Below are 23044 nucleotides of genomic sequence, written 5' to 3'. Positions count from 1 at the left end.
ACTCATGGCTGGTTCACAACACTTGTGGTGAGACTGTGTCGGGTGGCTATTTAAGAACAGTCCCACTGCATGGAAAATGCCTGGTCTTCTATGTGCCCGCTTCACACCACTGAATTGTGGGCACAGTGCGACCAAAAGAAAGTAGTGCAAGCAGTACAGTGTACATCAATCCACTGCCCTGCACCACAAAGCCATCAGTTTAAAGCGGAGTTCCAGCCTTTTCACTCACCTGTCAAACGGTCCAGCGATGCGGCCGCCCAAAGCCTCGATTTTCTTCCCTCTGGTCTCGGCGGCGCCGGCATCACTGGTGTGGGCACCCGGCTGTGACAGTTTGCTGCTTCACAGCCGGGTACACACTGCGCATGCGCGAGTTGTGCTGCGCGTCTTCATTGGCCGGCAATCTTCTGGGACCTCTGACATGTCCCAGAAGATTGCAGGGAGGGAGGGGGAGAGGAGAACCCGTTAAGGGCGCTGCGGCGCTCCGAGTGGAAGTGGGAGCGGGTACCTGTCAAAACCCGCTTTTGGGTGGAACTCCGCTTTAACTTTGAGATGTCTGTATGGCCTCTCAATAAAGTTGGTTTAAAAAAAAAAGTGTGATGTGCCGAGCACAGTGCATCATTGTGCCGATCTCGGCCCTACCGCACCAGCTGCTGCGTTGCATTTTAGTGGCTGGTGTGAATCAGCCCTCACTGTTGCAGCTATGGTCTCCTCCATGTCCGAATTTTCTACTTTAGGGGTTGGTATGACACCAGGTACTTGGAAGGAGTCATCTGCAAAGACAGCTTTCATGCTTGCGTCATAGAAGATTTTATTAGTTAAATCCCAATTCCAGCATGGGCATTAAAAGGGGAAAAAAGTCCCCACTCAATGAATCTAAAATGTTGTGCTGCCCCTCTTCTGGGTTGAATGAGACCCAGTGACCCTGGAGATGGGTCTTAAACCCATCTCAGCTTTGTTTTGGCTCCCAGGATCCCACTGTCGCTGTTGGATTAAAATCGTGGCCTGCTCTTAGGTGGATCCAGAGGCAGCAAAACCGCTCAGCACAGAAGACGGGTCTTGGCGCCTGTCTGAGTCACTAAGTAATCATGGTCTACTAGTAGTTTATGTTCAACCATTTTATGAGATCTTTGTATGTTGTACCCTTTTTAGATAGTTTTGACTCTACATCAGTAATATGTGCTATATGACTTCTAACAATTCCTCCATGTTTTGTCTTCACAGCCCCAAAGCGGATGATTTATCCACAGCTATTCTGAAGCAGAAGAGCCGACCCAATCGGTTAATTGTAGATGAAGCGATCAATGAAGACAACAGCGTAGTGTCTCTGTCCCAGGTAAGTGTCGATTTTTATTCTGTACTTATTTTTTTTTTTTTTTCTGCTGAACTTTAGAGTGATATTAAAATCTTTTTTTTTTTTTTTTTTTGATTAATAATTAACATGTTATACTTACCTGCTCTGTGCAGTAGTTTTGCACAGCACAGCCCCGATCCTTCTCGGGTCCCTCACCGGTGTTCTGACGGAAACTCCAACTTGCCGACATCTCCGACGACGTTACTTCCAGTACACAAGGAACAATTGGGGATTTCAACCACTTGGTGTTTTCACACAACACGACAGCCTATACCAGGGATCCTCAAACTACGGCCTTCCAGCTGTTTCGGACCTACATGTCCCATGAGGCATTGTAAAACTCTGACATTCACAGACATGACTAGGCATGATGGGAATTGTAGTTCCTAAACAACTGGAGGGCTGTAGTTTGAAGACCTCTGGCCGATACACTCCGGTAGATGCTGTAATTAGTGGAGATTGTTAGTTCGCCCGCTAGTAACCAAAAACATAGCCACCTCCAGGGCAGCGACAACTAGCGGGCGTACTAACAATCTGCACTAATTATAGCATCTACCGGAGTCTATAGACTGCCAGTGTTGTGTGAAAACACCAAGTCGTTGAAATCTCCAATTATTCAGGGGGTACACTCACCGGAAGTAACGTCTGAGTTTTCAGCAGACCGGCTCTCCTGGCACCACCTCCTGCCGAGTGCCCCAACAGCAAGCAGCTTGCTATGGGGGCACCCGAGCCAAGCCACTGCTGTGTACATTCCGACATGGAGCTGTGGCTCTGTTCTGCCCCCTCTTTCTCCTCATTGGTTCACTGACTTTGACAGCAGCGGGAGCCAATACACCTGTTGCCACATCTCAGCCAATCAGGAGGAAGAGTCCTGGACAGCTGAGGCTCTCTTGAAACATCTCTGTATTGAGATGATGCTCAGGTAAGTATTACAGAGGGGGAGGGGTTGACCAGCTAAGGGTAGGTGATGCAGGGTGTGTGCCTCCTGCCTGTGTCATGACCTAAAGTCTGACTAGGAAGTAAGGCTGAAGTAATCGAGCTGTGTGTTGAAACAGCAATGAAGACAGCGAGGTAAGCCAGTGTAGAAATAATGGAAAGATGTTTTATTTTTGCAAAATAAGTACAGTAATGCTATATTGGTACATAGAGGAGCTGTAATTTAGAAGAAAAAAAGTAAACAAAGGTAAACTTGCATAGGATGCATTAAGATTAAAAACCTTCTGCATTTAGAACCACTTTAGGAGCTGCTGCTTGGAAAGTTGCATACACCCAAATGGCAATTCAGTCGCTGGACTGCGCTGTATAACAACTCTTTTTATGTTGTTCCTATGTTTTTGGGGGGGCTTAACCTGGTTCATTATTTCATCTAATGCCCTGTTCACAATGACATTAAAAGCTGGAGTTTGAGGCTCCTTTTTAACGCTCCTCAAACTCCCAGTAAGCAGTCTGCAGTTGATAATATGGACAACATACAGTGCTGTTCATATTAAAACATGAAGCGTTTGCATTGCATTGTGGCAAAAAAAATGAAGCTTAATGTTGAGTTCCAAAGGAGTTGAAGCACCTCGACTCCCTCCATTCAAGTCTATGGTAACACACCATAAACACGCCAGCACACATTTGTGATGTGTGTGCGGAGTGTTAGGCTTAGGGAGTGTTAGGCTTAGGGAGTGTTAGGCTTAGGGAGTGTTAGGCTTAGGGAGTGTTAGGCTTAGGGAGTGTTAGGCTTAGGGAGTGTTAGGCTTAGGGAGTGTTAGGCTTAGGGAGTGTTAGGCTTAGGGAGTGTTAGGCTTAGGGAGTGTTAGGCTTAGGGAGTGTTAGGCTTAGGGAGTGTTAGGCTTAGGGAGTGTTAGGCTTAGGGAGTGTTAGGCCCCTTTCACACAGGGGAGTCCGTCGGACGGACTCAGTTTATCTCAGCGGGCCGATCGATCCACCAATCCCCGCTGAGCAGGAGGATGACAGCTGTTCTCCGCGCTGTGTGTGGAGACACAGCTGTCAGGTCCCCATGCATCTCTATGGGGAAATCGGATGGGAACGACCGTCTGTCCTTTCTCATCCGATCCGCTGGGCGGATGGAAAATAGGGTTTCCATCCGTCCAGATTTGACGGATCAGATCAGATGTCAGAGGACATGTGTCTGCTGACATCCGATGCCCCATAGAGATTCATGGGGTGACCGTTCAGATCCACCAAAAAAACTGACAGGCAGATCTGAACGGTCTGCTTGTGTGAAAGGGGCCTAAATGTTGGTGTTAAAAAAAAAAAAAAGACCAAAAATTGTTTTTACTTTCTGCTATAAAACACCTCCAATAAAAAAAAAAGAAAATCTAATTTCTTCATAAATTGATGCCAGTATGTATTTTGCTACATGTTTTTGGTAGAAAAAAGAAATCCCAATAAGCGTTTATTGACTGGTTTGCGCAAAAGTTATCACATCTACAAGCTATAGGATATTATTTATTTTTCGCTAGTAATGGTGGTGATCAGCGACTTGTAGAGTAACTGCGATATTGCAGCGGAAGCTCTGTGTGACTCGCATCGGCAGAGAGACCACTGCTTCCACACAGAGAAAAAGTCCTTCTGTGTAGCATGCTGGCTTGGGACAGCCTGTGGCTGTTTTAGAAAGGCAAATAACTGTAGCGTTTTGCTTTGATGGACCTGGAACATATTTAGCTGATTTAAACTGAAAGTTTGGGATTTACCCAAAATCTGTCACCCTCTCGATAAGGTGCAATTTTTACATCCGACTTCAGTTTGGCTTTATACAAGACACCTGCAGGGGTTACCTGTTTTTCTGCTTGTTAGACGTTTTAGACATTGGACCTGCAGCCTGGAAGCAATCAGTTTTCCATATTCTCTTCTCACAGCAGTCCCTCCTGACCTCCTCCCAGAGGGAACTGAAGGGAGGAATAAATGGACTTTGTATTGGAATACATGAGCAGTTCATCTCCTGTCTTCAGCTCCCTCTAGTGGTGTCCAGTACCAGCAGCTACAGGATTACATGTAAATACACTACATGGGGTGCCATGTCTGAAAGTTAGGTCCGTTCCCCCCCCCCCCCCCCCCCCCACAAATGAATTTTTCTGAGCAGAATTCAGGAACAGAGCAGCTAGGCCTGGCTTACACCTGAATGATCTGAAGCACTTTTATGCTTAGCAAAAGAATTCCCATAATCTATGGTATCCATTCACACCTTTCACTTGTCACGTTAAAGGAGATAACTTTGTTTACTTTTTTGTTGCAGAGTAAGATGGATGAGCTGCAGCTTTTCCGTGGCGACACTGTCCTTCTGAAAGGGAAGAAAAGGCGAGAAGCCGTGTGCATTGTCCTGTCTGATGATACTTGCTCTGATGAGAAGATCCGGATGAACAGGGTGGTCCGTAACAATCTGCGTGTCAGGCTTGGGGATGTCATCAGGTAAAGCTTTTTAATTTTGGAATACGTTTAGGTGAATCTGCAGCTCTTACTTAATTTTCCCTTTTACAATTCGGACCCAACTTTTCTCAGGCAGCTTTGCAAGTTCCTTCCAACTGCCATTCTGCTGTGCAGAGATGGATTCAATAGGGAAACCCTCACTGGACGGGGGGATTTTAGCTGCTCTGAAGGTAGGAAAAGCTAGGCCTCATAACACTGAGGGGGCGGTTCACACCGGGAATACGCCCTTTGCGGTTCTGTGCAATTCACGCACATTTCCGTGTGGTGTAATTTCAGCCCCGTTCATTTTGAATAGACTGAAATCACACCGCAATGCACCAAACAGAGTGTATGCTCTACTTATGGAACTCACTGCTACCTCATTGCATGCTACTTTTGTACCATGCGATCCAGTACGGGGGAAACACTGCGTTTGCGACCTGCATTTGGCATGTCTTTGACTTAGTGATTCTAAAGGAATTAAAAAAAAAAAAAACTCTTATGCTTACCTGCTCTGTGAGCTGGTTTTGCACAGAGCAGCCCCGATCCCTTTCTTTTTAGATTCACCGTGGCGATCCAGGCTCCTCCTCCAATAGCAAGCATTTTGCTATGGGTGGGCACTCAGGTAGGCTCACTCCTGAGCAGCTCTCCTGTGAATTGAAATTGTCAGTTCAGACAGCCTGTCCCCCTGCTTTCTCCTTATTGGCTGGCTGGCTTTGACAGCAGCACCAATAGCTCCTGCTGCTGTGTAAGCAAATGAGGAGAGAGAGACCTGAGAGAGCCGCTCCGCCTATGCACATTGCAGGATTAAGATGGGGGTCAAGCTAGTATATATGGTTGGGGGGGGGGGGCTTCACCCAGAAGGTTCTCTACCTTAAAGGACAAGTACAGCCAAAGCTGGTTTGGCTGCACACCCCCTGTGGATCACAGAAGCGCAGTTCTTTCTGCACTCTTGTGACCCATTTTCAGCAGATAGAAGCCCGCTGTCGGCTAATATCACATAGCCGATTCAGGCTCGGGCAAGATTGCGACAGTCGTGATCCGCCCACATGCATGGACTGGCACCCAGCTCAGACTCTCAGCAAGCAGCTGAGCATTAACCGGCTGCTCCCTCCAAAGCCCAGCGCTCCAGTGAGAGCGTGGGGGTTGGACAGAGCAGAGAGCGGCTCTTTGCTGAAGGAGCTGTGAGAACCGAGCGATTGGAGGTGTTAGAGCCGTTGTTGGTCTGATGCTGCATACACCTAGGTAAGTATGAATCTTTAAAAAGTAAAACCCTTCTTTTAATGTATAGAATGCGTTGAGGTAAAAAAAAAAACACACCTGCCTTTAGAAATGGGTTTTGAATGTGGTGAGGGACAATGCATGCAGAATGCCCCCGTCCTAACTAAATCATCTTTTTACTTTTTAACTTCTAAAATACATTTTAGAGCCGCTATCTTTCTTCTTAAAGCGGAGTTCCACCCTATTTTTATACTTGCCTCCATCTTCTCGCTCCGGGTCACCTGAAAAAGAAATGGATAATCGCATATTTTTTTTTTTTTTTACTTACCTCGTAGCGAAGAAAATATACTTACCTTACTTCCTTCTTCCTCCTTCCTCGGCCGCGGCCCGTCGTCACTTCCTGGCTCTGCAATGATTCCTGGGAGCTGGACGTCATAGCTCCCAGGAATCATTGCGCCTGCACCGGCCCCGACGTCAGTTCCGGGTCGCGCGCGTCATCCCCTTCTAAACAGCTTCTGGGCATGCCCAGAAGCTGTGGAGGGATGACGCGCGTGACCCGGAACTGACGTCGGGGCCGGCGCAGAGCATCGTGGGACCAAAGAAGGCGGAAGAAGACGCCGAAGAGGAAGCGCTGGCTTCAAGCTGCCCACATCTGAGATGGCCGCGCTGGACAAGACGTTTGCAAGGTAAGTATTTGTCCTAACAGGTAAGTGCAACCCGGGACAGATCAGAGGCTAGCCATTGTGGAATGCACTAGCCCTGACTGTCCCGGGGGTATTAAAAAAAAAAAAAAAAAAAAAAAAAAATCCAGGGTGGAACTCCGCTTTAACTTGGTCTGACATTGAAGTGTGTGATGTTGGCTGCCTTGCATATAGAACGAATGTTCCTTCATTAATATTTATCTCTTAAAACTCTAGCTGTCTATCGCCAATGGAAGCTCTTACTGTCCATAGAGAATAATTGATTTTTATTCATATTCAAAGTGATCTTACGTTACCTTGTCTGATCTGTCATCCTCGCTTGACAAGACTGGATTAAAAGGTCGTAGCTGATGGTTTATTAGTATGCAAGATCAGTCTGTGCTTGGCAGTGTGCATAGGGTGAAGACTGTGCCGTGTTCTGCATTCCCCAGTGCAGGCGCTGCTCCAGCAGGAAGAGCAGTACATGTCTGCTGATTAGAATGACTTCCCATGTGTAGAATATGGGGTCTGCCACCCCTTTTTGTTTGCTAGGTGTGCATAATTGTACAGAGTCTAAATTACCCTTACAGTATTATAAAAAGAGCTAGGAATTCCACAAATGAATTATTAGATACTATCAAATCCTATAACAAAAAAATAGAAATGGCGCTCATTCTCATAAAAAATATCTATGCACAGCATAAAACCAAATACATAGTACATTAAAACTTTTTTTTTTTTTTTTTTTTGTATTTGGTTTTAATGCTGTGCATAAATAGCCATTTTTTTTTTTTTTATGAGAATGATCGCCATTTATATTTTTTTGTTATGATTTGATGATCTGTAGTAATTTGATTGGTCCATAGAAGTCCAAAAGACAGAGTTCCCTGTTTTAACCACTTTAGCCCCGGAGGATTTGGCTGCTCAATGACCAGGCCCTATTTTGCGATTCGGCACTGCGTGACCGGACAATTGCGCGGTCGTGCGATGCTGTACCCAAAGAAATTGACGTCCTTTATTTTCCCACAAACAGAGCTTTCTTTTGGTGGTATTTGATCACCTGTGCGATTTTTGATCATGCGCTATAAACAAAAAAAGAGCGTCAATTTTGCAAAAATAACAATATTTGTCACATATTTTTTTATATGAAATTCCCCAAAAAAATGTAAAAAATCAAAATTTTTTAACATTTTCGGCCAATTTGTTTTATGCTACATATGTTTGGTAATCTGGTAATCACCTGTGCGTTTTTTTTTTTTTTTTTTTTTTTTGCACTATAAACAAGAGCGACCATTTTGAAAAAATATTTTTTTTTTTTTTTTTTTTTTTTTTTTTATATGAAATTCTCAGAAAATTTTAAAATATAAATTTTTTAACATATTAGGCCAATTTGTTTTCTGCTACATATTTTTGATTGGTTTGCGCAAAAGTTATTGTGTTTACTAGCTATGGGAAAGATTTATGTCATTTTTATTGTTTTTATTTTTTTTACTAGTAATGGCGGCAATCTGCGATTTTTTTTTTTTTTTTTTTTTTTTTTTTTTTTTTTTTTTTCCATTTGTGGGACTGCGACATTGCGGCAGACAGATCGGACCCCTAACTGACATTTTTGACACTTTTGGGGTTACCAGTGACATTACTGCAGTAATCAGTGCTATACATATGCACTGTTACTGTAAAAATTACACTGGCAGGGACAGGGTTAACTACTGGTGATCAAGGGGTTAAACGTGTCCCTAGGGGCGTGATTCTAACTGTCGGGGCGTGGCTTGTGAAGTCATCAGAGACATGCGATCCTATATAGCAGGATCACCTAGACTCTGTGATCACTTCAGTGAGAATGACAGACGGCTGTGTTTACACAGCCGTCTGTCCTTCTCTCTCTGCTGCGGGAGATCACGAGTGTCCGGCGGCCATCGGAGCCACCGGTCATACGCGTTGGCTCCCCAGCTAACGAGCGGGGGCAGGAGCGCGCCGGCAGCTGTGCGCGCTCGCCCCCTAGAGTCTCCTGAGCGAGCGACGTAGGGCTACATCGCTTTACCCAGCAGCGGCTGAGTGCCGCAGTAAATGTACGGTGGGCGGGGCTTAAGCGGTTAAAGTATATGTATTACTAATACCGAGGACTGCAGACCTATTATTGAGTAGCAATTTGGTAAAAAATAAGGGTTGGAGTAGAGAAGGGTTACTCTGCTGTGTCCCCACTTCAGAGATTTACCTCTTTTCCTCTTGTTTCTGATTAAGTGACTTTTGCCAAGATGTGCGTGAAGCATTAGCTACAGTCCCTATTGGGCCTCTAGTTACTATGGACTAATACAGGATACACCTCTTCTCTCCATACCTAATGATTTAGTAATCTCTTAATTTTTACTCGGTAACACGCGCTTCACAATCAGCGGGTTTGTTGTGTCTAGTATTGTAGGGCACACATTGGTTTCTTTTGTATTTTTTTTGACGTTTTGTGGGTGTTTAATTTTTTTATATACATTCACACAGTGTGGGGTGTATTTATAAAGAATTGTTTAGCTATTCACCTGGCGAAAGGGGTACACTTGTTCTGTACAAATAGGGCAAAATCACTTATTTTCAGGCGATGTGCTCTACGGGTCGAATCTTATTCACTCATCAAAATAGATTGGTTTAGGGAAAATGCCAAATTATGGTCACTAGATGGAGCCAGAGATCAGAGTAAGTATTTTCCTGTGATCATTAGCTCCATCTAGTGGCCAAAATGTAGTATTTTTCTATTCCACTCTGACCTGGAGATGAATTCTATCCCCCCCCACGTTCGCACAGAACGAAGGTACATGCAGTTTCCTAGGAAAGGTTTTATTCTTTTAAATGTTTGTTATATTGCGGGTTTTAACTAAGGAATGCTTTGCATTTATTTATACCAGGTTTGTGGTTTAAAATAAAGGTGCTGGAAAATGTTAGGGGGTTCCTTCTTTGTGTGTCTTTGTCCTGTGGATCGTTCCCACAAGTGGCTGTTCACTTCGGGATCGCACTGAAATGCATGCTTCGTTCCTGTGCGATTCCAGCACAATGATTTTGCAGTCATTTGTGCACCAGAATGCGGAAAAAGTTATCCATAGATTCCTTTAAAAAACATGTTGCACCAAATCACATGATACTGCAGTACAATGTAATCTGGTGCCCGCATATGCAGTGCCTGTGCAATCTGCGTTTGGGGTGCAGTCAACATTACATGCAGATCGCAAGGACAGGGCATTGGAACGCGGGACGGAAAACGTGCACAAAACACTCCTTTCCCGCACTGTTTTGGTTTGAATAGGCCCTATACGAGTGCGAGGAGAACTCTAAAATTATGGCTTCTTCACCAGGACACAAGATGAGGGCAAATCTTCCAACAGGGACACCAGTTTCTGGCTGTTCACACTGCCACAGCTTGTCATGCAACTTCAGTGTAAAGTCACATGACAAGTCACTCCCCATTAGCGGCAATGAAACCGTTCTAATAGGTGTGACTGGAGTCGCTCCAACTTAGAACAAGGTTCCTGCACTACTTCAATGCGACTTGCATTGACTTCTGTTAAAGAAGTTGTATGCAAGCTGCGATGAAGTCGCGCCAGGATTTTGGATTCAAAGTGGCGGCAGTGTGAATGGGGCTAAAAAGTAAATTCTCTCCCTTCTAGGTGTATTTTGGGACAGGAAGATTTAATTTAACTTACTAAGGCCCCTTTCACACTTGCCGCTCTGTCGGCGGACTCCGTTTTTCTCAGCGGGGGATCGATCCGCCGATCCTCCGCTGAGCAGGTGGATGGCAGCTCTGTCCCCGCGCTGTGTGCAGAGACAAAGCTGTCAGGTCCCCGCTCTTCTCTATGGGGGAATCGGATGAGAACGGACCGCCTGTCCGCTCTCATTCCATCCCATCCACCAGACGGATGGAAAATAGGGTTTCCATCTGTCTGGATTTGACGGACAGGATCGGATGTCAGCGGACATGTCTCCACTGACATCCGATGCCCCATAGAGATGCATGGAGCATCCGTTCATATCCGCCTGAAAACCTGACAGGTGAATCTGAACTGTCCAAGTGTGAAAGGGGCCGAACGGTGCAAAGATGGCAATGAAACCTCCTGAGATTTCTCTTCACTTCCTGCATTGCACACACTATCTAGAACTAAACAAAACTAGTTTTGGATTGAATTTAGTTAGATTGTGGCAAAGGAGTGCATGAGAGAGCGAAAAGTGTGCTTGTCTTGTGCTGTAATAAATTCTCAAAGGCTGTACATCATCTGCCTGCATTGCATAGAAAAGAACAGAGACCCGCAGATAATGACGATCACTGGGTCTAAAAAAGGAGAAATAAGTTTTTCGTCCGTTGGTGTCGGGAAAGGGAGAAACAAGGGAAGGTAAAAAATAATTGGATGAAATCAGTGTCAGCCGTTGCAGTGAAATATATGTTAATATTAGAATTAAATGTGTGGAATGATTAGTCTCAAGGTTAATAGGTTTGTAAAAATCTGTGAGGAGCCATCGCATTATGTCCTATTTCTTGTGTTGTACTTCTATATTGCAATGTTGGTTATGGCTCATTGAGTTGTTTTTTTCCCCCTTTATCAGCATTCAGCCCTGCCCAGATGTGAAATATGGTAAACGGATTCATGTCTTACCCATCGATGACACCGTGGAAGGAATAACAGGAAATCTCTTTGAGGTCTATCTGAAGCCTTATTTCCTTGAGGCCTACAGGCCCATCAGAAAAGGTATGGATGTTCTCCAGAGAACCGTGTAGGCTGCTTTTCTAGAGAGCTTGTGAGAACTAGAGGGGTACGCTCATAGCTGCAAGGCTTCAGCCAATGTGCGGTTAATGTCTTGCAAGGTTAGACAGGCGTCCAGAGCTAGTTGTTAAAGCGGAGTGTCACCCGCAAGGGGAAGTTGTGTTTTTCCTGTAGACTGTGGGGCCATTTATGAGGTGCAGTGGGCAGCCGGCTGTAAAGTGGCAAGGAGTCAGTCGGCTGCCCACAGTTAGGATGCTGGCACTTGCACCCAAAGACTGGCAAAGAGCCGGTGTTCTAAAACTTAGTCGGACCCATGAAAATTCCGGACCCTCGTCACTTCCAGTGACGCTACGTCATAACCCAGCTGATGCGAGCCCAGGTGCGCATGCGCACAAGGCATTTTCAAAGTCCGATGAAATTCAGCTGACTGAGAGGAGGAGGGGCTGAGGTGGGACGCACACACCGCTGCGGGAAAATTGCCGTCATGGGCGAACCAAAGCTGCTCGGGGTCACTGCTCCGCGCCTTTTCATCCCTGAGACCCTAAATTTCTATCAGCTATAGGGGAGCGTCTTGGCTACCTGCGATACGATTTTGGGGTCTCTAGCAGCTTTGGTTCGCCCGCGGCGGTGTGTGCGTCCCACCTCAGCCCCATCTCCTCTCAATCAGCTGTTTGCTAAGTCTAAGAATTTCCTCGGACCTTGTGCGCATGCGCACCGGGGCTCGCACCAGCCGGAAGTGACGAGGTCCGGAATTTTCATGGGTCCGACTAAATTTTAGAACACCGGGTTAGGTGAGGACACCGCTGGATTCTGGAACGATGAGTGTTTTTTTTTTTTTGTCCGCTTACAGTATTTGTAGCGGCTGTCTTTAATTCTTTTTACAGGATGAAGCACCTCTTTAGTAGAACATTGTCACTTTTAATCTACAGGATAACTTCCATAACTGTTTTATAACAAGCAACACAGAGAGCGCCTGTCCTTAGGTGTTACTAGTGTTGCTGTACATGTTTTACACAGGTTCATTTTAACAAATATATAAAAGGCTAGCATAAGGTTCCTCCATTTGCCTTCTCCAGGCACTGATTGCTGGTTGAAGTCCCTTTATTTTATTTCTTACAGGTACCTTTTTATAGCGCTGTCAATTTACACAGGGCTTTACATATATTCTACATTCCCATCAGCCCCTGCCCTCAAGTAGCTTACAATCTAAGGTCTCTAAATCGCATTTATACATACAGATACTAGGGCCAATTAACCTTCCAGCATGTCTTTGGAATGTGGGAGGAAACCCACACAGCTAACAGGGAGGACAGCAAGTCCCTTGAGAAATGTATACAATCTATGTAAATACATTTTTCTAAAAGCTCGCAGTGTTTTAGTGCTAGGCAGGCTTTTCATGTGAAAGTGCTGGGCCCTAGTAGAAAGATGCGAAGGCACCAATTGCTGTTTGCTTGGCATGTAGAGGTGTAACCGATACCTGAAAGTGTGTGTGTGTGTGTGTATGTGTGTATATATATATATATATATATATAATATATATTCGCAAAGTGAGTACACCCCTCACATTTTTGTAAATATTTTATTCTATCTTTTCATGTGACAACACTGAAGAAATGACACTTTGCTACAATGTAAAGTAGTGAGTGTACAGCTTGTATAACAGTGTAAATTTTCTGTCCCCTCAAAATAACTCAACACAGCCATTAATGTCTAAACCGCTGGCAACAAAAGTGAGTACACCCCTAAGTGAAAATGTCCAAATTGGGCCCAAAGTGTCAATATTTTGTGTGGCCACCATTATTTCCCATCACTGCCTTAACCCTCTTGGGCATGGAGTTCCTCCTAGATCTGAACCAGGGCATCACTGAGCTCCTGAATAGACTGAGGTGCAGCCTGGTGGTGTCAGATGGACCCAAACATAATGTCCCAGAGGTGTTTTTTTATTGGATTTGGGTCAGGTGAGTGTGGGGGGCATTCAATGGCATCAATTCCTTCATCCTCCAGGAACTGGATGCATACACTCGCCACATGAGGCCGGACATTGTCGTGTACCAGGAGGAACCCAGAACCCACTGCACCAGTATAGGGTCTGACAATGGGTCCAAAGATTTCATCCAAATACCTAATGGCAGTCGGGTTGCCATTGTCTAGCCTGTAGAGGTCTGTGCGTCCCTCTATGGATATGCCTCCCCAGATCATCACTGACCCACCACCAAACCAGCCATGCTGAATGATGTTATAGGCAGCATAATGTTCTCCACGGCTTCTCCAGACCCTTTCACGTCTGTCACATGTGCTCAGGATGACCCTGCACAGGGCACCATTGGTGAACATGCCAATTCTGGTGTTCGATGGCAAGTGCCAATCGAACTCCACGGTAAATACACACGCACATTCACTATTCACACACACAAGTTGTCATTCTGTACGGACAAAACTATTCTGGTATTGTTTGAAGCAACTTGGTTTTTCCAGTTTATCTTTTGTATGTTTAATAGAATTAAAATTATCAAAAGGCATTAAAAAAAAAAAAACAGACAAATGCTGCACTTGGCCATTGAAGTTTGTAGACCCCAGGCCCTTTAGTCTTTACAGCATTGTTTTTTCAAGTTTGTTTAAACCTTTGTCTACCAAGGCAAGTTTTTATAAATGTCCGAGTATTCAAGGGGTTATAACAAGCTCACTGCTGCTGATCGGCTTTCAAGTGATCGGCTTTTATGGTACTCGAAATGTACTGCAACCCCAGCTACCCCTTCCACAACCCTATTCCATAACAAAACCGTGTTTGAAGAGGACCTGTCACCTACCCAATGCTCTCACATAGGGGGATGTTGGCCCCCTTTAGGATAGCAGTAAATTTAAATGAATAAAGTGGAAAATAATATTTATATTAAAAAAAAAAAGATAGATATATCTAGATTTCGATGGAAATGTATCGATAGATGGAGATAGATTTTAATTCAAAACATTGCCCCTATACATATACAAAAGTAATATTATGTGTAGGCTACGTATGTGACTATAAGCATAAATTGTGCCTCTCATGAGGTATTACTGCAAACATAGAAAAAGGAGCAAGAATTCTAGAGCTATAGTTAATGGGTGAAGTGGGGTACTCACTATAAGAAAATCGGGCGAATGATCGTCCGATTTTCTCCATTTCACAGCAAATCTAAACTGATGAAAAAAAATTTGTAAGCTTTTTTTTTTTTTTTTTTTTTTTTTTTTTCTTGTTTCTGATCATGCGCAGTCTTAGTTGCTGATTTTTCTTGTACGAAAACAGAGTGGTTTGTGATTTCATGGACATCCATGATTTTAAAGCGGAGTTCCAGCCATTTACTCACCTGTCCAACGGTCCAGCGATGCGGCCGCCGGAAGCCTCGATCCTCTCCCTCGGCGCCGGCATCACTGCTGTGGGCACCCGGCTGTTAGTTTGCGGCTTCACAGCCGGGTACCCACTGCGCATGCGCGAGTCGCGCTGCGCGCCGTGATTGGCCGGCAATCTTCTGGGACCTCTGACGTGTCCCAGAAGATTGCTGGGAGGGAGGGGGAGAGGAGAACTTCCGCTCAGGGCGCCGCGGCGCTCCGAGCGGAAGTGGGAGCGGGTACCTGTCAAAACGAGGTACCCGCTCCCCCCCCAAAAAAATGACATGCCAAATGTGGCATGTCGGGGGGTCAGGACTCCCTAAAGCGGAAGTTCCACTTTTGGGTGGAACTCCGCTTTAAGGCTTGACATGTCGGGTATCCATTTACTTGACGCAACCTCGTCTTTTATATTTTACCAAAAATTGAGTAGCTTTTGGTTGCACTAAAAATCTTTCTGGGTGTGTCTTCTTTTTTTTTTTTTTTTTCTCTGACTATTTAATAAATAGTGCGACCTAAATTGCAACTGCCCTCGTTCTATTTTACAAGGTGTCTGTTTTCAGAAAATATATTTGTTTTGGGCTTAGAGTAATTTCTATGAATGAAAATGCAGATTTTAACGTGTGTGAAAAATTTAAAAGATTGCATTGGTAGAACGATTTTATGTTCTGGTAATGGAGTGTACAGATTACAGAATGAACATCTAAGTATGTTTGCATGGCAGGTGACATATTTCTGGTTCGAGGTGGGATGCGTGCAGTGGAGTTCAAGGTGGTGGAGACAGATCCCAGTCCGTACTGTATAGTTGCCCCAGATACTGTGATCCACTGTGAAGGAGAGCCCATTAAACGTGAGGTAAGTGTTCTGGTTCACCTCCTGTGTGTGTCTATAGGATGCCAAATGTTAGAGGTGCTCCATGCTGCAGAGGTAGGACCAGTACGGTCAGTGAAAGATGACCTCTTCAGTAGTATTTGGCATTAAAGAGCCTGTACCCTGCATAGGAGAACTTCTGTATGTTCACTAAGCTGTCTCTGTCCCCACCCCACAGACTATAATGTCTTCTGACTCATTCCTTTCTGCTCAGGTTCTCCAGTGTATTTCTCTTCAGCAAGCATTGCTACTTTCACCTCAGTTGCTGGGCATTTGTCAGCCAAGCACCATTTCTGTGTCTGAGGCTAGGCTCATTCTTATGCAGGTTGCAGCTGATGCGTTTTCCTGGTGCTTTTTTTTGTTTTTAACGAGCAGTTTTGGGAGGTTTGTTGTCTTGCGGGAGAAACCAGTAAAAACACAGCCGAAACACATCAAAAAGGCAAGGACTGCATTTTTTGTTTCCACTGCCTTTCCATTGAAGTCTATGGAACCAAAAACACAACCTGCTGCAGGAGAAAAAAAGTCCCTGGGGCTTTTAAAAAAAAAAAAAAATGTACTGGGGCAAAACGCACAGATGTGAACTTGATCTATAGGAAACTATGTGAAATGAATTGTATGGAAAGGAAAAGGATTGGATGGCTGCACACCCATATGTGATGCACCCAAAAATGTATTGAAAAAACATCAATAAACATGGCATAATTGACATATCGGCAGGGAGGGTCGCGCGTTTCACACATTAAACATGCTTTGTCAAGTTGGTTTGGCAAAGCACGTGTTAACGTATGAAACGCATCAACCTCCCTTCTTCCCTGCTGATATGCCAATTGTGCCATGTTTTTGATATAATGCATACAAATATTTATTGAAAAATCATCAGTGTGTAGCCGTCCAATCTTTTTCCTTTTCAAATGTGTCTGCAGCAGTGACAGGGTGTGCACCCTATACTACAGGCTTGGAAGTAGATACCACAGCTGCATATATTCACCTGGAGCAGCGGGACTTCTTATTTTAAATGAGTTGTGGTGAGTTTCTGCAAAACTGAAAAACGCATAGGTGTGAACCAGACCTAAATATATTGGCTTCTTCCTTATTTGCAGACGACCTTTTATTGTACAAAAAGATAATGTATTGCGCTAACCCAATAAAATAAAAAAAAAAAAGCCGCTAGCACAAACCATGACAAAAAAGTTGATACCATGGAAATATATATATATATATGTATATATATATATATATATATATATATATATATATATATATATATATATATATATGTATGTATATATATGTATATATATATATATATATATGTATATATATATAATAGTGCAGCGCTGAAACGGTGAATAAAACGAGAAAGTCCACTGAGGGTAATCAAATAAATGAGATTATATATATATATATATATATATATATATATATATATATATAATATATATATATATATATATATAATATATATATATATATATAGTGAGTGAATTGAAGTAGGTCCCATGTGTAAAGGTGAAACTAATATCCAAGGTGATATGTGTGTGTGGTCACAGTGGTTGCCAGATCCCAACACCATCAGAAGGAAATATGCACGCACCGGATACTGTAGACCCAGATTACCATGCAGTAAATGGGTCACATAGGGCTCATATAATAGATCCTCGGTTCCTCCAACTAATGCAGTAACCGCGGGTGCTCCGATTGGTAGATGTCATGTAGAATCGAGGAAGGATGAAATTATAAATAGACCTAAAAATATAGACCAAGGGAGGCAAACGTAGTGTAAATCCGCTAAAATCACTTAAATAAACGGAAATGCTTTTACAAACATCCAGCGGTACAGGCAAAAGTAATGAACAAGCAATGCAGGCTGTCTATAACGTGATAGACGCGTTTCGTCATATAAAACCTTTTCATAGGATATTACCTTTTATTGTACATCTCTAATCCCTTGAAGTCTTTTCCCCGCTATTACCAAAATGCTAATGAAGATTAGCATGGTGATCAACTTTAAGGTTAACTACGATAAAACCGAAGCCCTTAACCTATCTTTGCACGAGAATCTCTTATCTAGCCTGCATACTACCTTCTCCTTTAAATGGAAAAATACAGCTATCGAATACCTTCGCATCAATATACCTTCCTCTTTGTCTACCCTGACGGATATCAACTACACGCCACATTCCGGATGATACACGCATGTCATCAAACATATGATAAATCGAACCTTTCTTGGTTTGGCCGTTTTAATGCTGTTAAGATGGACATTCTACCCAAGATTATATGTATTTCAGGCTCTTCCTGTTTCTCCACCACAGGGCTTTTTACAGGCTATCAATAAAGCTATCCGATCCTTTATTTGGCAGCACAAGAGATCTCGAAATAGCCTATACACCTTGGAATTGTTTAACGCTAGTGAAGAATTTGCTTTTTCCGACACTCTTTCCGACCTGCAGGTATATTTCCATGTGGCAGTGCTTACCCGGGTGACTGATTGGTATTACGGCCACTCCACCAAACTATGGTCCATCTTGGAGAATGATCTGATACTTCCAGATCTCACCCTTGGACGGACCCACTACATAGACCCCCCTCTGCCCTATTGCCTCTTGCAACATCCAACACACTACAGATATGGGACACATATCCGGCTAAGGGATTATCTTCTAGACCTAGTTCCCTTTGTTTGGCATCACATCCTTTTCCCCTACTTGTATCAACACCAAATTCCTGTCCTGGCAGACAATCCTTTGTTGACACATACGCTCTGTAAAGGTTAAATGATCCCCTTGCTTCAACTGCTCCCCGACTGCCACAACCCACCTGGAGCTTGGCTTGAACACACCCAATTAGCTCACTTCTTGGGCAAGCTACCGAACGCTAGTGACCTGACTGAACTGACAGACCAAGCCACTGGTTCTCAACTTTATCAGATCTTGTTACAAGAAACCCACCCTGACCCTCCTCCATTTATATCGAAATGGGAACCGGAGCTATGTGTACCTGGTGAGAAGATGGAGTGGAAAAAAACACTGGCACTTTCTTTTAAACTGTCTGTCAGCTCTATAGCCGAAGTACGCAATTACCAAATTCTGTCTAGGTGGTATCCTTGCCCTAGTGTCCTCCATAAAATTGACCATGCCATACCAGATACATGCTGGAGATGTTTGCAGGTGCCTGGCACCATGTCGCACATATGGAGCTCATGTCCTCAGATTATTCCCTTCTGGGATAAAATTCTTCGCCTGTATGACAAACTCTCACAGGGGACAAGTTCCCAAATGAACCTCGTATAACCGTACTGTCCATGTTGCCTGGCTCCTATAAACAAATTTAAAAAAGCCTAATCCGACACCTGGCATCTGCCAGCTCTGTGAATGCTAGATGTTGGAGGCAGCCACTGGCACCCTCAATGGCGGATTGGACGTGTGAAATGGACAGGATCAAACATCTGGAACGCATGATTTCCTGGGACACGGGAACCGACGAAGCCCACTCCATTATGTGGACTGTATGGCCTCATTTCCGATTCTCCGCCTTTGCTGACTTTATAGCAGAGGGCCCGGGCCATTCTTAGGGGTAGAGATGTCCTTTTAACCTTGTCCCCTTTAGTGTGTTTTTTTTTTTTCTCTTTTTCTGTTTTCTAATCCTCTTATCTTTATCTTAACTTTACTCTTAAACTCAGTTTCTCTATCGTTTATTGACGGACGCAGTTCTCTGATCCATATCAGTAGGGTTATACTGCCCCCTACAGGAGTAGGACACTAGGCAGAAAAAAAGTTCTTACTATGTCTATGGGCAGTCCCGGAGGGTACACCCCTTCTCTTCCTGCATAGGATGTCCGTTTTTAATCTGCCTAGTTCCTTGCTGGGATATTTGGTCCTGGCATGAAAGTATTTTTTATGTAGATTTTTTTTTTTAGCTAGCCTTTTTCTCCAGATTTTATTTCCTGTGAGATCTTCAAGCAACTATGCTGAGCTGGGCGACATGCTGAATATCTATATCCAGTGGTCACGCCAGTCTGGCCATCGAGCGCGTGCAGGCCTTAGCTCCGCGCTGGGTCGGCCGCGACATAGTCCCACTGGACAGGGACTGGCCCCGCGAGTTAAATGTCTCACCAGGATGCACACGACAGGGTTTAGGCTTATGTCGCAGCGTTCCTATTTGGCCGACAGCCCCCCCCAGTTCGGTGGCGTGGGGTCCTGCTGTCAGGAGATGGCGCCCGTCTGTTCCTGATATGGTGAGTAAATGTCGTACGCCTCCCTTCTCCCCCACCCCGGCGGATTTTGTGGTGGACGCGGCCCCCTCAATGGGATGGTCGGACTTTCACACTCCTGGGTTTCTCTCTGCCCCACCGTAGCCCCCCCCCCGGTACTTCATCTCCTTCATCTCGTCCGGATCCGTCCTTCCCTCCGAAGGTGGTTTCTAGTGTTCATTGTCAGATTTTCATTAAGTGAAAATACTGAGTAAATGTTTTATTTTTTGTTTTTCCACCTAGGAACAGTTTTTGCAATTTGCCAAAATCCATTTTCAAAATTGTTTCCAATTGTGATACTTTGAGATTAGAATTTCCTGTTTTAAGCAAAAAAAAAAAAACTGATAAGAAAAAAAAAAAAAAAAAAACAATCGAAATAATTTGAATCTTTTTATGCAGTCTTTCTGATCCTCACTGTGTAGTAATTTTGGTAATGCTTGCTCTGTCAGGATGAGGAAGAGTCTCTGAATGAAGTGGGTTATGATGACATCGGTGGCTGCAGAAAACAGTTGGCACAAATTAAGGAGATGGTGGAGCTCCCGCTGAGGCACCCTGCACTCTTTAAGGCTATTGGTGTAAAGGTAATACACAAAGTTGTGCGGTTTATGCCGATTTCTACGAGTTTAGGTATATGCCATATATCCTTATAATACAGACCTTTCCAGCATGCAGATCTTGTTTCCGACCTTCAGTGGTATATAGTCAAAATTCCTTTTTAGTTGTGTTCTGTGTTAGGGTTCTAATATATTGTATATATTGACACTATTGGTCAGCACCACATCCCCTAGTATATTGTAATACAATTTGTAGAAGAAAGTTGGGATTTTAAAGGTGATGACTCCTGCCAGAAAGATACACTAACAAAGTTTTATTTAGTTAAAAAATTGCGAAGTTTATTACAAATGAATAGTTTGGGGCATCATTTTCTGGAACACTCGCTGCTTGGCTATAATGAGCTGATAGAAAATGCGGAAGACCCCTTTTTTTGTATTCTGTCTGAGCAAAAAAAAAAAAAGAAAAGCGATTTCTGCAATACATGCCCGTATCCACGTGTGTTCTTTTTACTACCCAAAATCCATTGAACACTCAACTTCTGTAGTATACAAACAACGCTGGCTAGGTTTCCCCAAGCAGGGTTGTCAGCCCTTTGTTTTTACCTGGTGAACTACAGAACACCTTCTCCCTATGAAGATGAGATTTGGAAGGTTTTCTGTAGTCCATTTCAGGCAGGACTGGACATATTCCTTGGTATTTTAGTGCATTAGCATTGTCCTCTCACTACAGAAAGTTAAGAGCTCATTGGATTTGTGGCAGGCACAACAGGTATTTTCCTGCAATGTTTTTAAAGGCATAACCAGGGTAAATGTGTTTTTTTTTTTTTTTTTTTTTATTTATCTCTGAATCATCAAAGCATAGATGGGTGCTTACCTCTTCACAAAGAGAAATGCCTTATTTGTGTCACACAGTGACCGTTTCTTTATTGTACAAAACAGCCTCCACGTGGTATCCTGCTATACGGACCCCCAGGAACTGGAAAGACCCTGATTGCTCGAGCTGTAGCTAATGAAACTGGCGCCTTCTTCTTCCTTATCAATGGTGAGAAATGTACAATAGCTGCAGTTATTGCTGACCACACCTAAATTAATTTTTGGATAAGTGAAGTTGAGTAAAGGCTGTGCTTCTGTCCATCTTCGCTGGGGCATGGTACATCATTTCCACTTGCCCATTGGTTCCTGGGATAAGTGAGGTGGCGTTGGAGGAAGTTCCCACCCCGTTGCTATGGCAATCTGCAAATCAAGCAACCCGGCAGGAAGCATTGCATCATTTCCGGTTGTAAAATAACAGGATGCTAGCAGCAGGGGGTACCCATTGATTGGGCCCCCTCTGCTGCTAGCATCGCATTCTTTCACAACCGGAAATGACGCAATGCTTCCTTCTGGGTTGCTTGATTTGCAGATTGCCATAGCAACGGGGTGGGAACTTCCTCCATTGCTAACATTGCTATGGCGATCTGCTAGACGCAGTAGGCTGTGATTCATTCCCACTGCACATGCGCAAGATCAGGAGGTGCATGCTGGGTAGCCAGCTGCATCTAATCCCGGATGAGGGTCAGCATGCTTCAGATGCCTACAATAAGGGTGGTTGTGTGTTGGATCAGGAGTTACGAGTAAGTCCTACGAGGTACACAAAGCCCGGAAACTGTATACCCATTTATAATGTACTAGCGGTGACTGTCACAGTGGTTGTTTTTTTTTTTTTAAACCTCAAGTCAACTTTAAGTGCCGGTTCACACTAAGGCGGCACGACTTCGGGGGCGACCTGTGAAGTCGCGTGCACCATGACTTCGGCGTGACTTGCACGGACTTCATATAATGTCTATGCAAGTCGCTCCGATGTAGTACAAGAATCTTTTTCTAAGTCGGAGCGACTTGAGTCGCTCCTATTAGAACGGTTCCCTTAGCACACAATGGACCGCGACTTGTCAGGCTGACAAGTCGCAGTAGTGTGAATGGACACTAAGTGCTTATTTTGCTCATAATTGGGTATTCAAGGTAAACAGTCCATTTGTATTCACGGTTGAATAATTTAAGTAAATATTCACACAATCTGAGCGTCTCACAGTGCGTTAGAAGCTGCACCTTATATATAATCTGATTAAACTTAAACTTTCAACATTCTACAAATCTTGATCAGACAGAGGGATGTATTTAGGCCAAGTGCTTTTTTTTCAATTTTTTTTTTTGTTCGTTACCACCCAATTTTCATTACTGAACTGGTGACAAAACAGAAAAAAATGCTCCATCCTTTGAAGATATTTGATGATGATTTTGTGCATGCTTGGTCATCCTAGGTCCTGAGATTATGAGTAAATTGGCTGGTGAGTCTGAAAGCAACCTGCGCAAAGCCTTCGAGGAAGCAGAGAAGAATGCCCCTGCCATTATCTTTATTGATGAACTGGATGCCATTGCTCCCAAAAGAGAGAAGGTGGGTTTCTGGGAGGAGTCCTCTGTCATGGGGATACCTGGCTCACATTTTTTGTTTTTATCTCGAATTCGAATAAGTTCTAATCCTCTCAGTATTTTATTTGCACGATGGGTAGAGGCATGTCTTCTAGGACATGTTTTTAATGGTGGTGTTTTACTTTTTGGGATGT

General features: G+C 43.9%; 1 protein-coding gene across 1 annotated transcript in view; it reads left to right on the top strand.

The window, feature by feature from the left end:
* The window catches only part of VCP (valosin containing protein), a 78693-nt gene that overhangs the window by 34977 nt on the left and 20672 nt on the right, over positions 1-23044 (top strand). The window contains exons 2-8 of the mRNA XM_082256397.1: positions 1222-1333; positions 4596-4768; positions 11248-11390; positions 15493-15623; positions 20340-20471; positions 21384-21486; positions 22742-22875. Coding sequence (XP_082112523.1) covers positions 1222-1333; positions 4596-4768; positions 11248-11390; positions 15493-15623; positions 20340-20471; positions 21384-21486; positions 22742-22875 — 928 coding nt within the window. The remainder of the gene's footprint in view (positions 1-1221; positions 1334-4595; positions 4769-11247; positions 11391-15492; positions 15624-20339; positions 20472-21383; positions 21487-22741; positions 22876-23044) is intronic.

Source organism: Pelophylax lessonae (genome assembly GCF_965119305.1).
Source record: "Pelophylax lessonae genome assembly, chromosome: 1".
NCBI lineage: Eukaryota > Metazoa > Chordata > Amphibia > Anura > Ranidae > Pelophylax > Pelophylax lessonae.
Note: the sequence above shows the minus strand (reverse complement) of the source record. Positions and strands in the feature narration are given on the sequence as shown.